This window comes from Thermobia domestica, chromosome 18 (genome assembly GCF_964235325.1).
Source record: "Thermobia domestica chromosome 18, izTheDome1.hap1.1, whole genome shotgun sequence".
Taxonomy (NCBI): domain Eukaryota; kingdom Metazoa; phylum Arthropoda; class Insecta; order Zygentoma; family Lepismatidae; genus Thermobia; species Thermobia domestica.
Window position 1 is genome coordinate 151,258,751 of NC_137471.1, and position 15,469 is coordinate 151,274,219.

The following is a 15,469-nucleotide window of genomic DNA, read 5'->3' on the forward strand; positions in this document are numbered from 1 at the left end:
AACGTTTCTGTAAATTTTGATATGCTACTTTCCTTGCTTCCTTGACAGCCTTAATTCGCACATCGTTCTCAATATACTCACAGGGAATGTCCAGATCTTGTTCTAGGAACGTTCTGGGTTCACGTCCTGTCAGTAGATAATATGGCGAATGTCTTGTCCCATCATGAACTTGAGTGTTCATAGTGAATACTATACAAGGTAGCATCTCATCCCAATTCGTGAACTCTCTGTCTATCTAGTGTTTCATCACCTGTTGTATGGATCCTATGGCGCGTTCCGTTGTCCCTATACTATAATGTGCATTAGTGTTGGCGAGGTTTAATTTCATTCCAAAACGTTCAGCCAGTTCCTCCATCACTTTGCTTCGGTGGGTGCTATGCCTATCCATAGCTAAAACTTCGGGAATCCCATGCTTAGTGATTGATTCCTCGAAAATTACCTCCGCTATGATCTCAGATGTTATTGCTGGAACTGCTTTCGCAATCACATACCTCGTCGCACAGTCAACAAACACAATGACCTACTTGTTTCGATGGTTCTTCGAACGTTTAAATGGCCCGATCTCGTCCATCGTTACGTATTGGAACGGCATATAACTTGGGTATGTTTGCGGGTGTAATGGCGTTCGACCTGCCTTTCGTTTTTGAATCTGGCAGCTTACACATTGGCTGACCTTCTCCTGGAAAAACTTCTTCATGTTAGGGAAATAGATTGACTTGAGTGCTCTATTGTAACATTTGGTGTAGGAGTAATGACCTCCACCGTAAATTGAGCAATGCAAGTTTTTGAAAACTTGCTCTCTTAACGCGAAAGGAATGCACAAGAGAAACTTCTTTCCACTTGCCATTCTTTGTGACCTATACAGTTTTCCTTCTTTAACAACATACCAACGTGCCTGCTTCTCTGCCTTAGCATCAGCTACTTCCGGATGTTCGATCGCATTCATAATTTGTTCAAAGAATGAGTCTCTTCTTTGAAGTTCGGCTACATCTACATTATCATCAAATGTAATGTTCACTTCAAGATCTTCGGTATTAATCGGCAAAGCGTCTAAATCTATATCTTCTACTGTTGGTTGAATATTCGTGTTCCGAGAAAGCACATCGGGGATTTTTCTCTCCAGGACAATGAACGGGTGTATACTGATATTGAGCCATTTCCAAACTATAACTTAATAATTTCGGTGTTGTTTGCAAATACTTTATACATCGACAATCTGTAAACAGTTCAAACTCTTTATTATAAAGATAATAATTAAATGCTTTAAACGCACTTACTACGGCTAGGATTTCTAGTTCCACGATTTGTCTTTTTGCTTCCTGAGGTCGCAATACCCTACTATAGTACGCGATCGGAGTCCATTCCTCATTCGTTTGTTTTTGCATTAACACTGCTCCTATGGACTTGGTCGAAGCATCCGTATACACTCTGCTTTCCAAATTTTCTCGAAACGGAGCAAGCAACGGTTCATCCAACAACGCATTCTTCAATCTCTCAAAGCTTTTCTGGTGTTCCTCAGTCCAGACGAACTTGTGATTCTTTCTCAGCAATGGCTGGAAAATTGCTGAGATTTCTGCATAATCCTTGCAGAATTTCCGTACATAATTCGTTAAACCTAGGAATAACTTGAGATCTTTTGTGCTTTTCGGTGGTTTACATGCTTTTATAGCTTGGATTACTTTCGGACTAATCTCATATCCGGCTTCACTCATTATATGACCTAGTGCCAAAACTTTTTCTTCCATGAAATGGCATTTCTCGACGGATAATTTCAAACCATATTTCCGCAGTCTTTGAGAGATGGACTTCAAAACTGACACCATTTTCTCTTGCTCATTTACATAAATGAACACATCATCCATGTAATATGACACCGCCTCCGGACTAACGTTAGCTAGTGTCATAGCCATGATTTTAGTGTATACTGCGGGCGATTGGATGTATCCCATAGGCAAAACCTATTGTGATAAGCACCGACGCCAGGGATGTTAAACGCCGTGTATTTTCTACAATCCTTCGATATAGACACCGTATGGTAAGCACTTTTAATATCCAGGACACTGAAAAATTTGTGACTCCCCATACATGTTAAGATTTGATATATGGGTGGTAACGCCACTGAATGGAACCTAACATGGTGGTTAAGATGGCGGCACTAGAGTACAGCTCTTATCGCACCAGAGGGTTTTTTAACAAACAGCATAGGGTAATTATAAGAACTGTTACTTTCCTCTATAATATTCTGTTCAAGTAAGATGTTTATCTGCTCCTGATTGGATATTGTTGTCTCCTGAAAGGAACTTCTGTCTCTAATTCTATCTTATGTTCCACACCTTTCACCCGACCTAGATCGTTTTCTTTCCATGCGAACACGTCCGCATAATCAAAACACAACACTTCTAATTTCTTCTTAATTTCGGGTCATGTCTTATCACCAAATTTCAATCTAGCCTTATCATAATTTCTTCGTGCCTCTAACACTTCTTCTATCTCATCCTCCGTCTGACCTTCCTGTCTTAACTCACTCACACTTACGCATTCTTCAGCATCGCCAATTTTCAAATTTCTTGTCAACATAATATTTTTGTTGGAGGGGTTAATTAACTCTAACTTTTGATTGTCTTTAGATAAGATTGCTCTAGGTATAAACACATTGTACTGCTTTTCTAATTGCCTATCAGGTTCTAACAGATATTCATTGCTAGCCCAAGATTTTACTAGATTGGCTTCTACAGTCGTTCTAGTCCTCGGTAACAATCTTACTTTATGATCCAACACACATTTTGGTCTTAAACTAGATTTAACATTAATAGCGATGTTATCAGAAGCTGATCTCCGTTCCTCATCAATTTCACTTCTCCGTGTCGGTCTTCCGAAACTTTGTACTAAAATTTTACCATTCCCATAATCTATCTGACAATTTTGCGACTTTAGAAAATCATTCCCTATCAACATCTGATAAGGAAAATCTTTTATTACTCTAAATTCCTGATGGAATGTCTGATTAGAATTTTTAAATTTTACTATTGCCAATTTATTAATCACCAGTACATTCTGTGTTATTCCCCGTATTTTCGTCTGTTTAGGTATAACTCTAGCATTCGTCGGGACTAATTTCTCATTGATAATGGATATTTGTGATCCACTATCCAGCAATGCTTTAAGTTGTTTATTCTCAATTTCCAATGGTAAATATACTATATTGTTCTCTAATAATACTGAGGCTATTACGTCACGTGTCCTATAATTTCTATTACTTGTAAATGTGCCTCGCTCATTTACAGATCCATCTATTTTAATTACTTGCCCCTAATGGTTGGTAATACGTTGTACCATTAACCTGTGCAGGTACAACTTGCACGAATCTTTGCGAATTTTGATCATTCGAGTACTGATTTTGATGGCAACAAGAATGCTGACAATGACTATCTTTTTGCCAGTTTCCCTATTGACTTCGACCACGGTTACCACGCCAGTACCCGCTTCGATTTCCTCGTCTATTCTGAAATCCGTTGTTTCCTCTATTATTCCGAAAATTATTCTGACCTCTTGCATTATTATTATTTGTCCAATATCTATTATTATTACCACGGTAATTGGCCCTACCATTTCCTCTGTATTGCTTATTATTCCTAAAGCTTTGATTTTTCGATTGTTTTCTACTCTGATTTTCCCGTTTTTCATCCTCCTGCGTTTTCGCTGACAACGCAATCTGGAGTTTATCAATCTTCTTTTCTAATTCCGCAATCTGTGTCAAACTATGCGGTTCTTGTTTCACTTTATGCTCATCTTTACTGTTCCTTACTATTACTTGATCTAATTCGGACTCACGCTCCTCGATCTCAACTTGCTCACGAATCTTTTTAACTAAATTCTTGATCATCACTTTCCCTGTTTCCCGTTTAACACGTTTTGCAATTTTACACTTGTTTCTTTCAATTTTTTGTAGGTCTTCTACAAATTTATCCAACCTCGAGTAGGCCACCGTCCCTACTTTTTCCATGTAGTACGGGTGCAAACCACTCACAATTATCCCGACCTTCTTGTCCGACATACTAGTATCCAATCTTTCGCATAGGACAAGCATATCATACACATAATTTATGACTGCTTCGTCCTCGTGTTGCAATCGCTCTCTTATTCGGTCCTCAATATCAAGTGTTACATTTGACTTCGTAAACTCTTCCACAATTTCGGCCTGTAATTCTTTGTACTGAATTTCTGACACGTTCTTACGTTTAAGGAACAGCTTAATCCACTGTCTCCCAACTCCTTTAAAAATATTCGGAATAAGTTCTTTCCTCTTGTTTTCGGAGATACCTGCCATCTGACATGCATCGTCGAATTCATCGAAGAAAGAAACAATATCGCCATCGTTCTTTAAATCAAATTTAGGTAACTTATTTATATCTGCATAGAACGTTACATTTGACGCCATTTTTACGTTTTTAGTTTTTATCAAGCTCTTATCTATGTTCAAAATGGAAGGAAAATCTTCCGAAAATGATTTTACCACAGAACTGCTCGGAAAATTAAATACAGATTCTTTGCTTATCACTATTTTTGGACTCGCAGGTTCCACGGCTTTTTCCTGACTACTAAAATATCTTCGTCTCTCAGGCGTCCTCACACCAAACAAATCATTGACTTCTATCTGAATACCTTTACTTGCTTTGTGTGCCCTCGTTAACACTGTATTCTCTGTCAGTTATTAATATACATAATAACTTATAACAACTTATATTTAATAACGTAGTGTAAGAGGGTGGTGAGGGTTAACCTGTTTAACTTAAATAATAATTGAGTCACTTTTAAGCCTGTCGAGATCCGAACCAAAACTTTGCATTATTCCAATGGTGAACGTAAAATGAACTTGAATATTACTTATCATACTAATTACTTAACTATAGCAATGGTGAATAATATTACTACAAGCTTTATGCACACACCAGGGATCGAACCAAACGCACCTCCACCATAACAACCTCCTCACGTTGTGCCTAAATTGCATAGGGACGACGAACTTAAAACGATCGGAGATTGCTACTACTCATTGTCTGAAATGAGTAGGTTGAAGTGAATTCAGAGGAAAAATTACACAGTTGAACTTCATTTAAGAAAAGTATTATTTCAAATATTATCAAAGTGTTGGTGTCTATGTTCATATATGACTGAGTATAACTATTTAGATCACATATCGCTAACATCTAGAAATTCTGTCACGAATAATCCGCACATAGCTGAGATACACATACATTTGATTATGATGAGTGTCTGGACTGGATGATTATACTTCACGATGTAGGATCTCTCTGCTTGGATAGCCGGTAGTCTGTAGTGACCGACTAGATGCCAACCATACTCCAAGTCTATGGTTGTAGTTGTTGAAGAATAGATCTCCCTTGATCTATTCGATCTGGAATGGATTGCAGCTCACTCCTTAGCTACAATGGCTCTCAGGTGGTTCTCTCTTATGATCCTCCACTTCTGATCATATCTCACCTTCTGATCACAATCCTCTCCGACGAGAGGTTTTTGTTCTCCTTTCCAGACACACTGGAATTCGTTTCGTTGATTTTTCTGTTTATCTCAGCTATTGGTGAAACATTGGTTTCAATCCGAATTACATCGTGACCAAATTCCCAGACCAACAATTTTCAGCAAATCTCAGAGTTATGCCACAGTCAAAGTGTGTCAATGTTACATACATCATTTCACATTGATGACTTTTCATATTTCGTACACAATGTTACAAATCACAACAAACACATAAAATGACGACTTAGCGTCTAGCCATAACATTCACTAATTACATTCAACACATTTACTAACCATTGACATAAGTAAACAAATAAACAAATACACGTGTTTGTACAACACAACAACATTTCATTACTACTACAATTCAGTCTTTTAATTTGACTTCGAATAAATATGAATTTCCATCACCCAAAAATAATATAACAAAATCATATACCTCTAGAATATACAATGGCGTATTTAGGGGGGTTTCCAGGCTTAAGACCCCCCGAAATCTTACTTACTATTGTAAAATATATGTAATATCTTGCAGAATTTTCACATTTTCAGGCAAAGCCCCCCGAAACAAAATCGTAAATACGCCACTGTATATATTAACCGCGATTCTTAATTAATAATTTATAAGGATAATCATATGCTATAAAACATTTTAGAATATTTTTTACGTCAAAGTTTTTACGTTTAGATGATTAACTTAAAACCTATTTATTCAAGTTGAAAGAGTATATAGTAGAAAATCACTATATTATTGTCATGATAACCAATCGACATATTACTTCACTTACTTCGACACTTCCTACTTCACCTACACTCAATATACATTTCGTTTTTTTAATCTCTTGAGAAAATGAAATCTTTTTTCTTTTTATCTCCATAAATATAAACAAATCTCTATAAGTATAATCAGAATAGCACTAAGCAAGTGTGGAGTATTGAAGAAAGTATTAATATGGTATTAGTAAGAGAACGTGTAAAGAAATTATTAACATTTGGACAATAGCTTTATCCGCAATGCTTGTGTGGGTACTGTTTCGGTATACTCTAGAAATAATAATAATAATTTAAAAAACTTCAGATGTTTCTTCAAATATGTAGACGAAGTCCTGCCTATTGATAAATATTTCCCGCCGGTACACTTCAGACATTTTACTTGTAAATTATGTCCTCATTCTCAGCTTTTAAAAAAAAATATTTTTTCAAATATTTTCGTTAAGGAAAGCTAGACTATCATTGCACTTGCAGTTCACTCACTGAATGTATTGATTTAGAACTGTAAAAATCTACTAGAAAATCTTCCAGGTGCTTGGCCTGCAATCAGTACACGTGATTTCCCTGAGGTTATACTCCACTTCTGAAACCAGGAAGTGGCCCTAAGATCTTATCTGTTTCTTTGTATGTCGGTGACTGTTGGTCACTGACAGTTCATGCTCCATTGCTCCATTCTAAGAGATTTACAACAGGAAAGAAAACAAAGATTTGTTTTCGGAAAACATACATATTATAGTTACTCGTCCGAAATGTAACGCAAAGGAAACTAAAGCTAACTATGTATATTCCTTAGAAATTTGTAACGCGTTACCGTTACAGTTAGTTTGGAAAAAAGGGCTTAGCGGAATAACGATGTGAAAGCTTCCACAAGCATATCCGCACCAAATTTACAGTATCTATTAACATTTATGAGAAACTCGGTTTCCAAAAGTTTTTAGCCCCCCAAGCGCTTTTGGAGGGGTGTTAGGACGGGGGAAGGAAAATTGATTTTTTTTCTCTCCTAAACGGCTCAACTCATTTGCATGAAAAAAAAAGATGTTAGGTGTTCTCAACAAGAGAAAAATCGGAAAATATTTTTTTTTAATATTTTGAGGTTGAAATTTTCAAAAAAATTAGTAGAAGACTAACTGGGACACCCACAATTTTTTGCCAGCTTTCTCTTGAGAGGGTCCCTAACAACATATATTGTTTTCATTTTGTTCGCAAGTGTACCTCATAGTGAAAAAAGGCAAATGTACATAGGTCAGCATCTATGTGGTATACGTATGATACACACTGTACATCACTAGGATAACCAATACCTTTGAGTGGGGGAGGAGATGAGGTTTTTATAACATTGGAATCTTATGATAACAGGTATTTTTAATCTTAACGGTAATTGGTCTCTGAGGATGAAGGGGATTCTCGACCATGTTCACACCTCCTTTGGCTACACCAACTGAAATTATACATTCCCGCATTTTGTGTGAATTGTGCACATAATCCATGTTCTGTGATATTAATCGCTTACTGTAGCTTGGCGCTGTGTTTTGACACAAAAGCTGGCTAGCGAATCTTAGCAGTCCTTCCCCTTCTTTCCCCTTATCGCAGTGGTAACAGCGGCACTAACTCATCAACTTTAGCACTAGTAGGGTTTGGTATTTGCAAGTTCCGTAAATTTCGAAACAGTTTACTTCTTCTCTAATCAGGGCCCGTAACTTGTGTGGGCAGGGGAGGGCAAATGCCCCCCAGGGAGGTTCCCCGCCGTTCGAAGGGGCCCATTTTGCGGCAAAATTTTCTTAATCCATATACGATACGAACATGAAATTATAAATGAAGCATCAAACAGTTTCACTACATTACATAAAGCAGCGCACAAAAGGTAAATAAAACAAAAGTGAGTCGTGGGCCCACTTCAGTAAAAAATGTGTACTATTAGGGGTCCTAGAAATAACATTTATTCGTATGGTTTTGAGATTTTTCAATATTGTCCCCTGAATTAAGTTGCCATGTGTGGAAGGGGCCCAGGGGCGCAAGTTACGGCCCCGCAGACCTTGCCGTGTGGGAGGGTCACAGGCTCCGGGGGGACATAAATAGTAAGAGAAAGATAGAAAGAGGAGGGCCCTAGAATGAGAAAAAAACTTTTTCTAGGAGGCCCAAATACATGCTTGCCCCCCAGAAAAAATCTAAGTTACGGCGCTGTCTCTAATGTGAATATATTGGTACAATTCTGCTAATAGTTAACTATATCAGGTTGATCTCTTTAAACCTTGGGTCGTGGAGAGAACCAATCTTACAGGAGGATAGTATTCAGGTTTTAAGAAGGTGAGGAAAAGAAAGCGAGGAGGAGAAAGATGAGAAGAAAGAAAGAAAGAGAATGAAAGAAACACTTCTTTATTTACTTCATAATGAATTTAAACACATATAAATAAAAAAGGGATATCGGAACCCACCACCATAATATTTGTGGAAGTTTTGGCAACATTCTGGCGTAATATATTTCCCGCCAATTCTGGGACCGCAGTGTTTGGCCCAATTCGGGCCTTACAGCAGTGGCGGGTCCAGGGGACGATCGGGAACCCCCGGAGAGAAAACTTTCTTATTTAATATATTTATAAAAAAACCATCCCAGAGTTTGGAGCTCTTAAAAGTCGCTCTAAGTAGCAGTACTAAACCTCCCCCAGAAGTCCGTCCTGAATCCGCCGCTGTCTTACAGAAGCTATCGTCTAAGCATTCACCTCGCGGGACTGAGGAAAACCTTAATAAGGAATACCAGCCAGAACTGGTTTCATACCCACGCTCGATCTACCTATTTTAATGCCTTTTTTGTGTTGGACAGTGTCTGGTAAGGGCACCCAAACAGGGTAAATGCGTACTGCTTTAAAATATTTACATGTTAAAATTCGCTTTATACTGTACTTTGAACACGTAATTCAATGTGTATTATATTCTTCTTACAGCAGCATGCTTTATTTGCTAATACTTTAAATATATGGTTGTTAGTATTTATAATTATTGCACCATACTAATCCTTCTCAAAGCTCGTTCAATTAGTATGAAATTCTAGACTTGGCAGTTTGCAACATTGCAAACCTTCACCAACAGGCAATAGTGTGGCGAGAGTATTTCCACCTATACTCGCATCGAAATTCCCAGCCATTGTTTACAATCAGTACAAGGTGTTTCTGTCGCCTTATCATGAAAACAACGCTGTCCAGCGAACCTAACAGTCTTCGCGATCTCTGTTTATTGTTTACAATACGAACTGCATGCTTCCAATATTGCCAGGCGTACAAGGTTTTCACACACTTTCGAACAAGAACACTTGTACGAGATTGAGTGTGCATTATATGTAAGATTGTATTACATAATAACTAACTCGATTTGTCATAACGTTAATATCTCAGTCATCTCAAAAGCAGCAATTTATGTAGTAATAATAATTGTTCTATGACTGTGTAGAAGTAGGTACATTCGGTTTAGCGATTCACGTTCCTGGCCTAGAGTGAACGAACAATATATATAGATCTTTCTTTAGTAATTGTTCTTGTTTTTTTTTTTTCTTTTTTTTTTGTAACAGTTGGTTAATAATATGCCTGTTGTTAATAGCTATTCATGTGTTTAGTTTGTTTCGATGGTATTACTGTATATGTGTGTTTAATATGATCAAATAAAGAATGAATAGAAAGAAATTAATCCTCATCACTGTTTCCGTTCAATATTGGAACAATTTCGGTTTTCGTGAACAGAACTGTTGGCTGCTGTTCTCACGTTGCTGCTATTTTGTATTATTTATCATATGCGAGGTACTTATCGAAATCATTCGACCCGAACGAAAGAAGTTCCACATTCTGACTGTTTGTACTTCTAGTAAGTTATATTGGTTTATCGCACACAATATTTTCTAGACCGATACTTCGGTCAGAATCATAGTGCTTTCTCCAAAGTAGGGTCACGATGGCTTAGTGATAGAGCGCTTACTTCTGGTACGAGATGGACCTCGTTAGATCCCAGGTTATAAAAGTTCGTGGTGAATACCATCGTACCAGTGAGTCTTCTCGGGATTATCTGTTTTCACTTACATTCTCATTTCACGAATTATTTTCCAATAACTTAATTAGCTTCCATCTATTACCTGTCTGTATTAATAGATCGGATTTGAGTTTAGCATTCCTTCGGTAGCAAAGTTACATGAGCCATGGAGCTACGAATTAACGTGAGATTCAAACCGCTTGCGTTCCTGCCGGGAATCGGAGCCGGGTCTCCTATGTCAAAGTCCCGTATGCTACCCACATAGCCGTGAGTGATTTCTCTGTCTTCATTAGTCTAGAAGACATAATATTTAAAAGTTTTGGATTTCATATAATTTCAGTTCTTCCTCGATAGCTAATTCTGTACTGAGACAAAGTAGATCAATCAAATATACTTATCTTTCCTTTTTCGAATTCTAACGAGGTTCTTGTAACTTGGACCACGTTCTAAGACTTTTGTCAGTTGAAACATCGTCTTTAGTTTTAGTTAGTTTAATCGTATGTCATTAACTCAACGTTTAATAAAATATCCCAGGATTTCTTCAATTTCTTTGGGGTGACCCTTTCCCCCGCCCTGTACCACATCGAGTTGCGTATTAATGGAAACTACGGCTAAAAATAATAAACTTTCCCTTTCCACCAACTTCGGTCCGACATTTTGTTCTCGAGTTATGGCTTTTTTTGCATCTTCCGACAGATTTTTTGCTGGTAATAGTACCGAAAGGAAGTATTTGTACACCCAGGTTGGTCTATACCTTTTGTCTTATCTTGGTGTCAGGAATCTGCTCCCAAACGTTGTCAGTGTTGTTTTGAAATACTGTATATTTCTATCCTGTTTCTGATTAGCTCCAGACTGCAAAGCACCTTCCAGTTTTCCCAAAACCAACGAAAAGTGAACTACATCCACTTCATCGTCCCCCTCCCCTATCCTTTCTTGTTGTATAGTACTTATTAAATATTTATATTTTAGTTGACAGAAATTGAAAATATTGATTAAAATATCTGGTTAAAATGCAAGTAGAGGAATTCTCTCTTTAGTGCAGAAATTCCCTCCTTGTATCTTACCGCCATTTTAGGCGAGAAAAGATTAGGCAAGATGTGAATTACCATCTCACTTAAAATAGCTGACATTCTTCTTTTGGAGATATCAGTGACTTGTAAATCGTTAGGCAAGATGGAATGGAATCTCTTTTTCTATGGAAGATATTTTTGCTTCTCTGATAACTTACTACAAGGATACTGGTGACCAGAACGCCATCCAGTTTCCCACCACCCTAATTTCAAGACAGCGGAAGTGCGAACAAATCTCCTGAGGCAAATTTGTCAGAACAACTGTTCCATGCATACCCACTTAGTGGCTTGACGAGTAAAATAGTAATACACTAAAACAAGTTTCAATGCTTATATTCATAATTTCTTTGCTTTTGTATTTAAAACAAGTTTATTTTTAATTTGTTCATAGAATTACAGGGTGTCCGAGAAGTCCTTCCCTGATTACAGAAATTGATAACTCAGGCTAGAAATAGGATAGAAATATGAAACTGGTGTTGAATTGTTTACAAACTATAAAAGTTTTTGTCTGTGTTAGGTTTGTTCTGTTTTACCAAGTCTCAATTTTTTTGTTTTAGATTTGTAGTACGTAAGTAAAAAGCCCAAGAAGCCATGCCAACCAACCAGGAGAATGCACAGTGTGTCCTGTGGTACCATGAGGCACGATCACCAACCACGGTGCAGAGACAGTTCCAGACAACATTTGGGAGGACTCCACCTGATGTCAAGAGCATTAAAGCGTGGTATGAGAAGTTCAAGAACACAGGGTCGGTTGCTGACCTTCCGAGGTCTGGTCGACCAAGAACCTGTGCGGCAGTCTTTTCTGAGACGTCCTAAGAAATCGGTGCGCAGAGCCTCACGTGAATTACAGATGCCAAAAAGCTCTATCCATGACATTTTACACAAACGTTTATTGTTTCGTGCTTACAAAGTGCAACTCGTTCAGGCCTTGTCGCCCGACGACGGTACACGTCGATATGACTTTGCGGTCGAAATGCTATCACGTATTGAGGACGATAATGGTTATCTCAGACGAATTGCCTTTTCCGACGAAGCGACATTCTTTGTCAGTGGAGTAGTGAATCTCCATAATGTACGCATTTGGGGTTCAGAACCCCCAGGGAGGTCAGGGAGTTCACCAGAGGCAGTCCAAAGGTGAATGTTTGGTGCGCGTTATTGCACGATCGAATTATCGGGACATTCTTCTTCGCTGAGGATACCATCACATCTGCAGTGTACCTGGATATGTTGCAGCTGTATGCTGTTCCTCAGCTGCTTCAGTATCGCCCCGATGTCGTTTTTCAGCAAGACGGTGCACCATGTCATTGGGGTTTGGACGTCCGTGCCTATCTCGATAGGACATTTCCTGGGCGATGGATTGGTCGTGATGGACCAACAGCTTGGCCTCCACGCTCTCCTGACATAACCCCATTAGACTTCTTTCTATGGGGTTATGTCAAGGATGAGGTCTACCGAACACGTGAACCAGATCTTGAAACCCTGCAGCAACGAATAACCACAGTCGTATCGATCCCTCCAGTGATGTTGGCTAATGTGTGGATGGAAATTGAATATCGCCTAGATGTGCTACGTGCTACCAAGGGTGCTCATGTGGAAGTGTACTGATGTGACCAAAACTTTTATAGCTCGTAAACAATTCAACACCAGTTTCATATTTATATCTTATTTCTAGCCTGAGTTATCAATTTCTGTAATCAGGGAAGGACTTCTCGGACACCCTGTACATTGTGATTTTTCTTAAACATAATATTGTGTCATTTTATTTTTCAACAGTACCTTTGTGGAAGCTTCCTATTCGGATAGTTCTGAAGATTCTCCTGGACCATCAGACTGTGTTGAGGCCACAAATATATCAGAAGATACTACTGTGAAAGTTTCCTGTGAAACTGTCACCAATGACGAAACGCGTGATGATGTAATTAGAGTTCCTCAAACACACAATAAAAAGTGAACGTATGAACAAAGATCAATAGTAAAGTATCTTAAAAATAGCCGGCCGTGCACACCAGAACATGAAGAACAGATTGCGAAAAGGATTGCAAACATGATAGTAACAAATCTACTCGCAATTTCATTTATTGAAGGAAAAGGGTTTCGGGAGTTAATGTCCTTTCTTGAACCAAATTATAGCGTACCGTCTAGGCGGACACTATGGAGACGCTTGCAGCTTCTTTATTCTGAACTGAAAGAGCAAGTACAACAGAGGCTACAAGAAGCAGAAGTAGTTGCTTTAATGGACGTCCCGAGCAACAGATTCTTATATTACAGTGACATGTCATGCTCTGTATAAGAACTTCTGTACAGAAGATTTAGTTCTCAAGACAATTGAACTAGAAGAACGACATACAGCTGAAAATGTAGCTAATGCTATTAAACTGTGTATGGAGGAATGGTACATCAAAGACAAAGTAGTTGCATTAGTTCACGACAATGCATCGAATATGATTAATGCTGGACGTTTGTTGCCGGTTTACAATGTATCATGTTTGGCACATACATTGCAGCGATCCATACTTACCAGTTTAGAGAAAAGCGAGGTAACAAATATAATTTCAATCTGTAGCAAAGTGGTAGAGCACTTCAAGCGTAGCACCACTGCTTCAGTCGCGCTTGAAAAGAAACAAGAAATTCTGAAGTTACCAAAGCATCGCTTTATTCAATATACAAAGACTCGTTGGAACAGTGTATATTCGATGATCGAACGGTTGCTGGAACAAAGAGAAGCAATAAATGCAGTGTTCTCTGATAGAAATGTCACTAAACCTATGGATGATAGGAATTTACAGTTAACTGAAGACAAGTGGCAAATCATGGAAGATATCGTTCGAGTACTGAAGCCACTACAAATGGCTACAACAGTTATATGTGATCAAAACTGTTCCATTTCTTTTGCTTTACCATTAGGCTATGGTCTTATTTCTAACCACCTGTCGGAATGTTCCTCAGATTCTGAAATTGTTAAGAACTTGAAATCTTCAATATCGGTTGACTTAGGAAAGCGTCTTCAGCTCGATGCATTATGCGATTCTGAATCATCAGATCTTTTGTCAAATAGTGTTCTGAAATATTACCTCTTAGCAACATTCTTGGACCCAAAGAACAAATCATTACCATTTCTGAATTTTAAAATACAAACAAAGATCCTTAGATTGGTTCATGATATGCTCGTAGAATCTGAAGGATCAGAAGATGATTTATCACAGCAATCGTCCGGTGGGCCATCAGCATTAGACTATTTGCTTGGAATATTTCCATCGTGTTCAAAAAGTCCTAATATAACAGATGACCTTACTCTTTATAAATCAGATCAGTGTATTTCGCATAGTGGCAACAGCCTTGAATGGTGGAAACTTAACGAACATCGGCTTCAAAAATTAGCATGTCTTGCTAAAAAAAAATCATGGTGATTTCAGCAACTTCAGACGAATCTGAACGAGTATTTTCACTTGCTGGTAATATCGTTACTGCCAGTAGATCTAGACTTCTCCCTGAAAATGCAGATATATTAATATTTTTGAACAAATATCTATGCGATCTTGAATAAATATCGCATATTGCACTGGTGAATTAAATTTTAAATTAAAAAACGCTTCGAACGCTTAAAATGCAATATGCAAACACGATTTCACAATCAAACTCAACTCGTAAAATTTATGTTTAGTGAAAGTTTTATAGCTTTTCTTAAGCTATATCAATCAATACCATTTTAAGTTTTCTTTTGGTATATTTTCTTACGTTTCTTTTCTTGTTTTGAATTGATAGAATTCACTAGTGTTTATCTAATGAAAGTCGTTGTCCTTAGGGTTTATTTTATGTAGGTTTCGTTACTGGCGTAAGTAAAGTATTCAATTTTAGGTGAATGAATATAATTATTTGATATCTTTCTTTAGTTTTTGATAACATTCTATTATTTTCCAATTGAATGTTACTGAACATTTTTGAACTTGCCTCATTAAAAAAATACTACAACTGTCCGTTAACTTATAACTTTCGCAAAATATGGAAAAAAAAAAAAAAAAAAAGAAAAAAAAGAAAAAAAAAAAAAAAAAAAATCGAGAAATTTCGTCGATTTCTGCATT

General features: G+C 37.7%; 1 protein-coding gene across 1 annotated transcript; it reads left to right on the forward strand.

Moving 5' to 3' along the window:
• The first annotated feature begins 5,421 nt into the window (after window positions 1-5,421).
• On the forward strand, window positions 5,422-14,797 carry LOC145675307 (E3 SUMO-protein ligase ZBED1-like). The gene is made up of 3 exons (XM_081745697.1): window positions 5,422-5,531; window positions 13,164-13,305; window positions 13,682-14,797. Exons 1-3 carry the CDS (start codon window positions 5,422-5,424, stop codon window positions 14,795-14,797), a joined length of 1,368 nt encoding a protein of 455 aa, XP_081601823.1.
• Window positions 14,798-15,469: the final 672 nt, after the last annotated feature.

Coding starts and splice junctions, on each gene's coding strand:
- LOC145675307 (XM_081745697.1), top strand. CDS start 5,422: ATGGATTGCAGCTCACTCCTTAGCTACAATGGCTCTCAGGTGGTTCTC. Junction 5,532..13,163: donor ACAATCCTCTCCGACGAGAG/GTTTTTGTTCTC, acceptor ATTTTTCAACAG/TACCTTTGTGGAAGCTTCCT. Junction 13,306..13,681: donor ATGACGAAACGCGTGATGAT/GTAATTAGAGTT, acceptor GCTCTGTATAAG/AACTTCTGTACAGAAGATTT.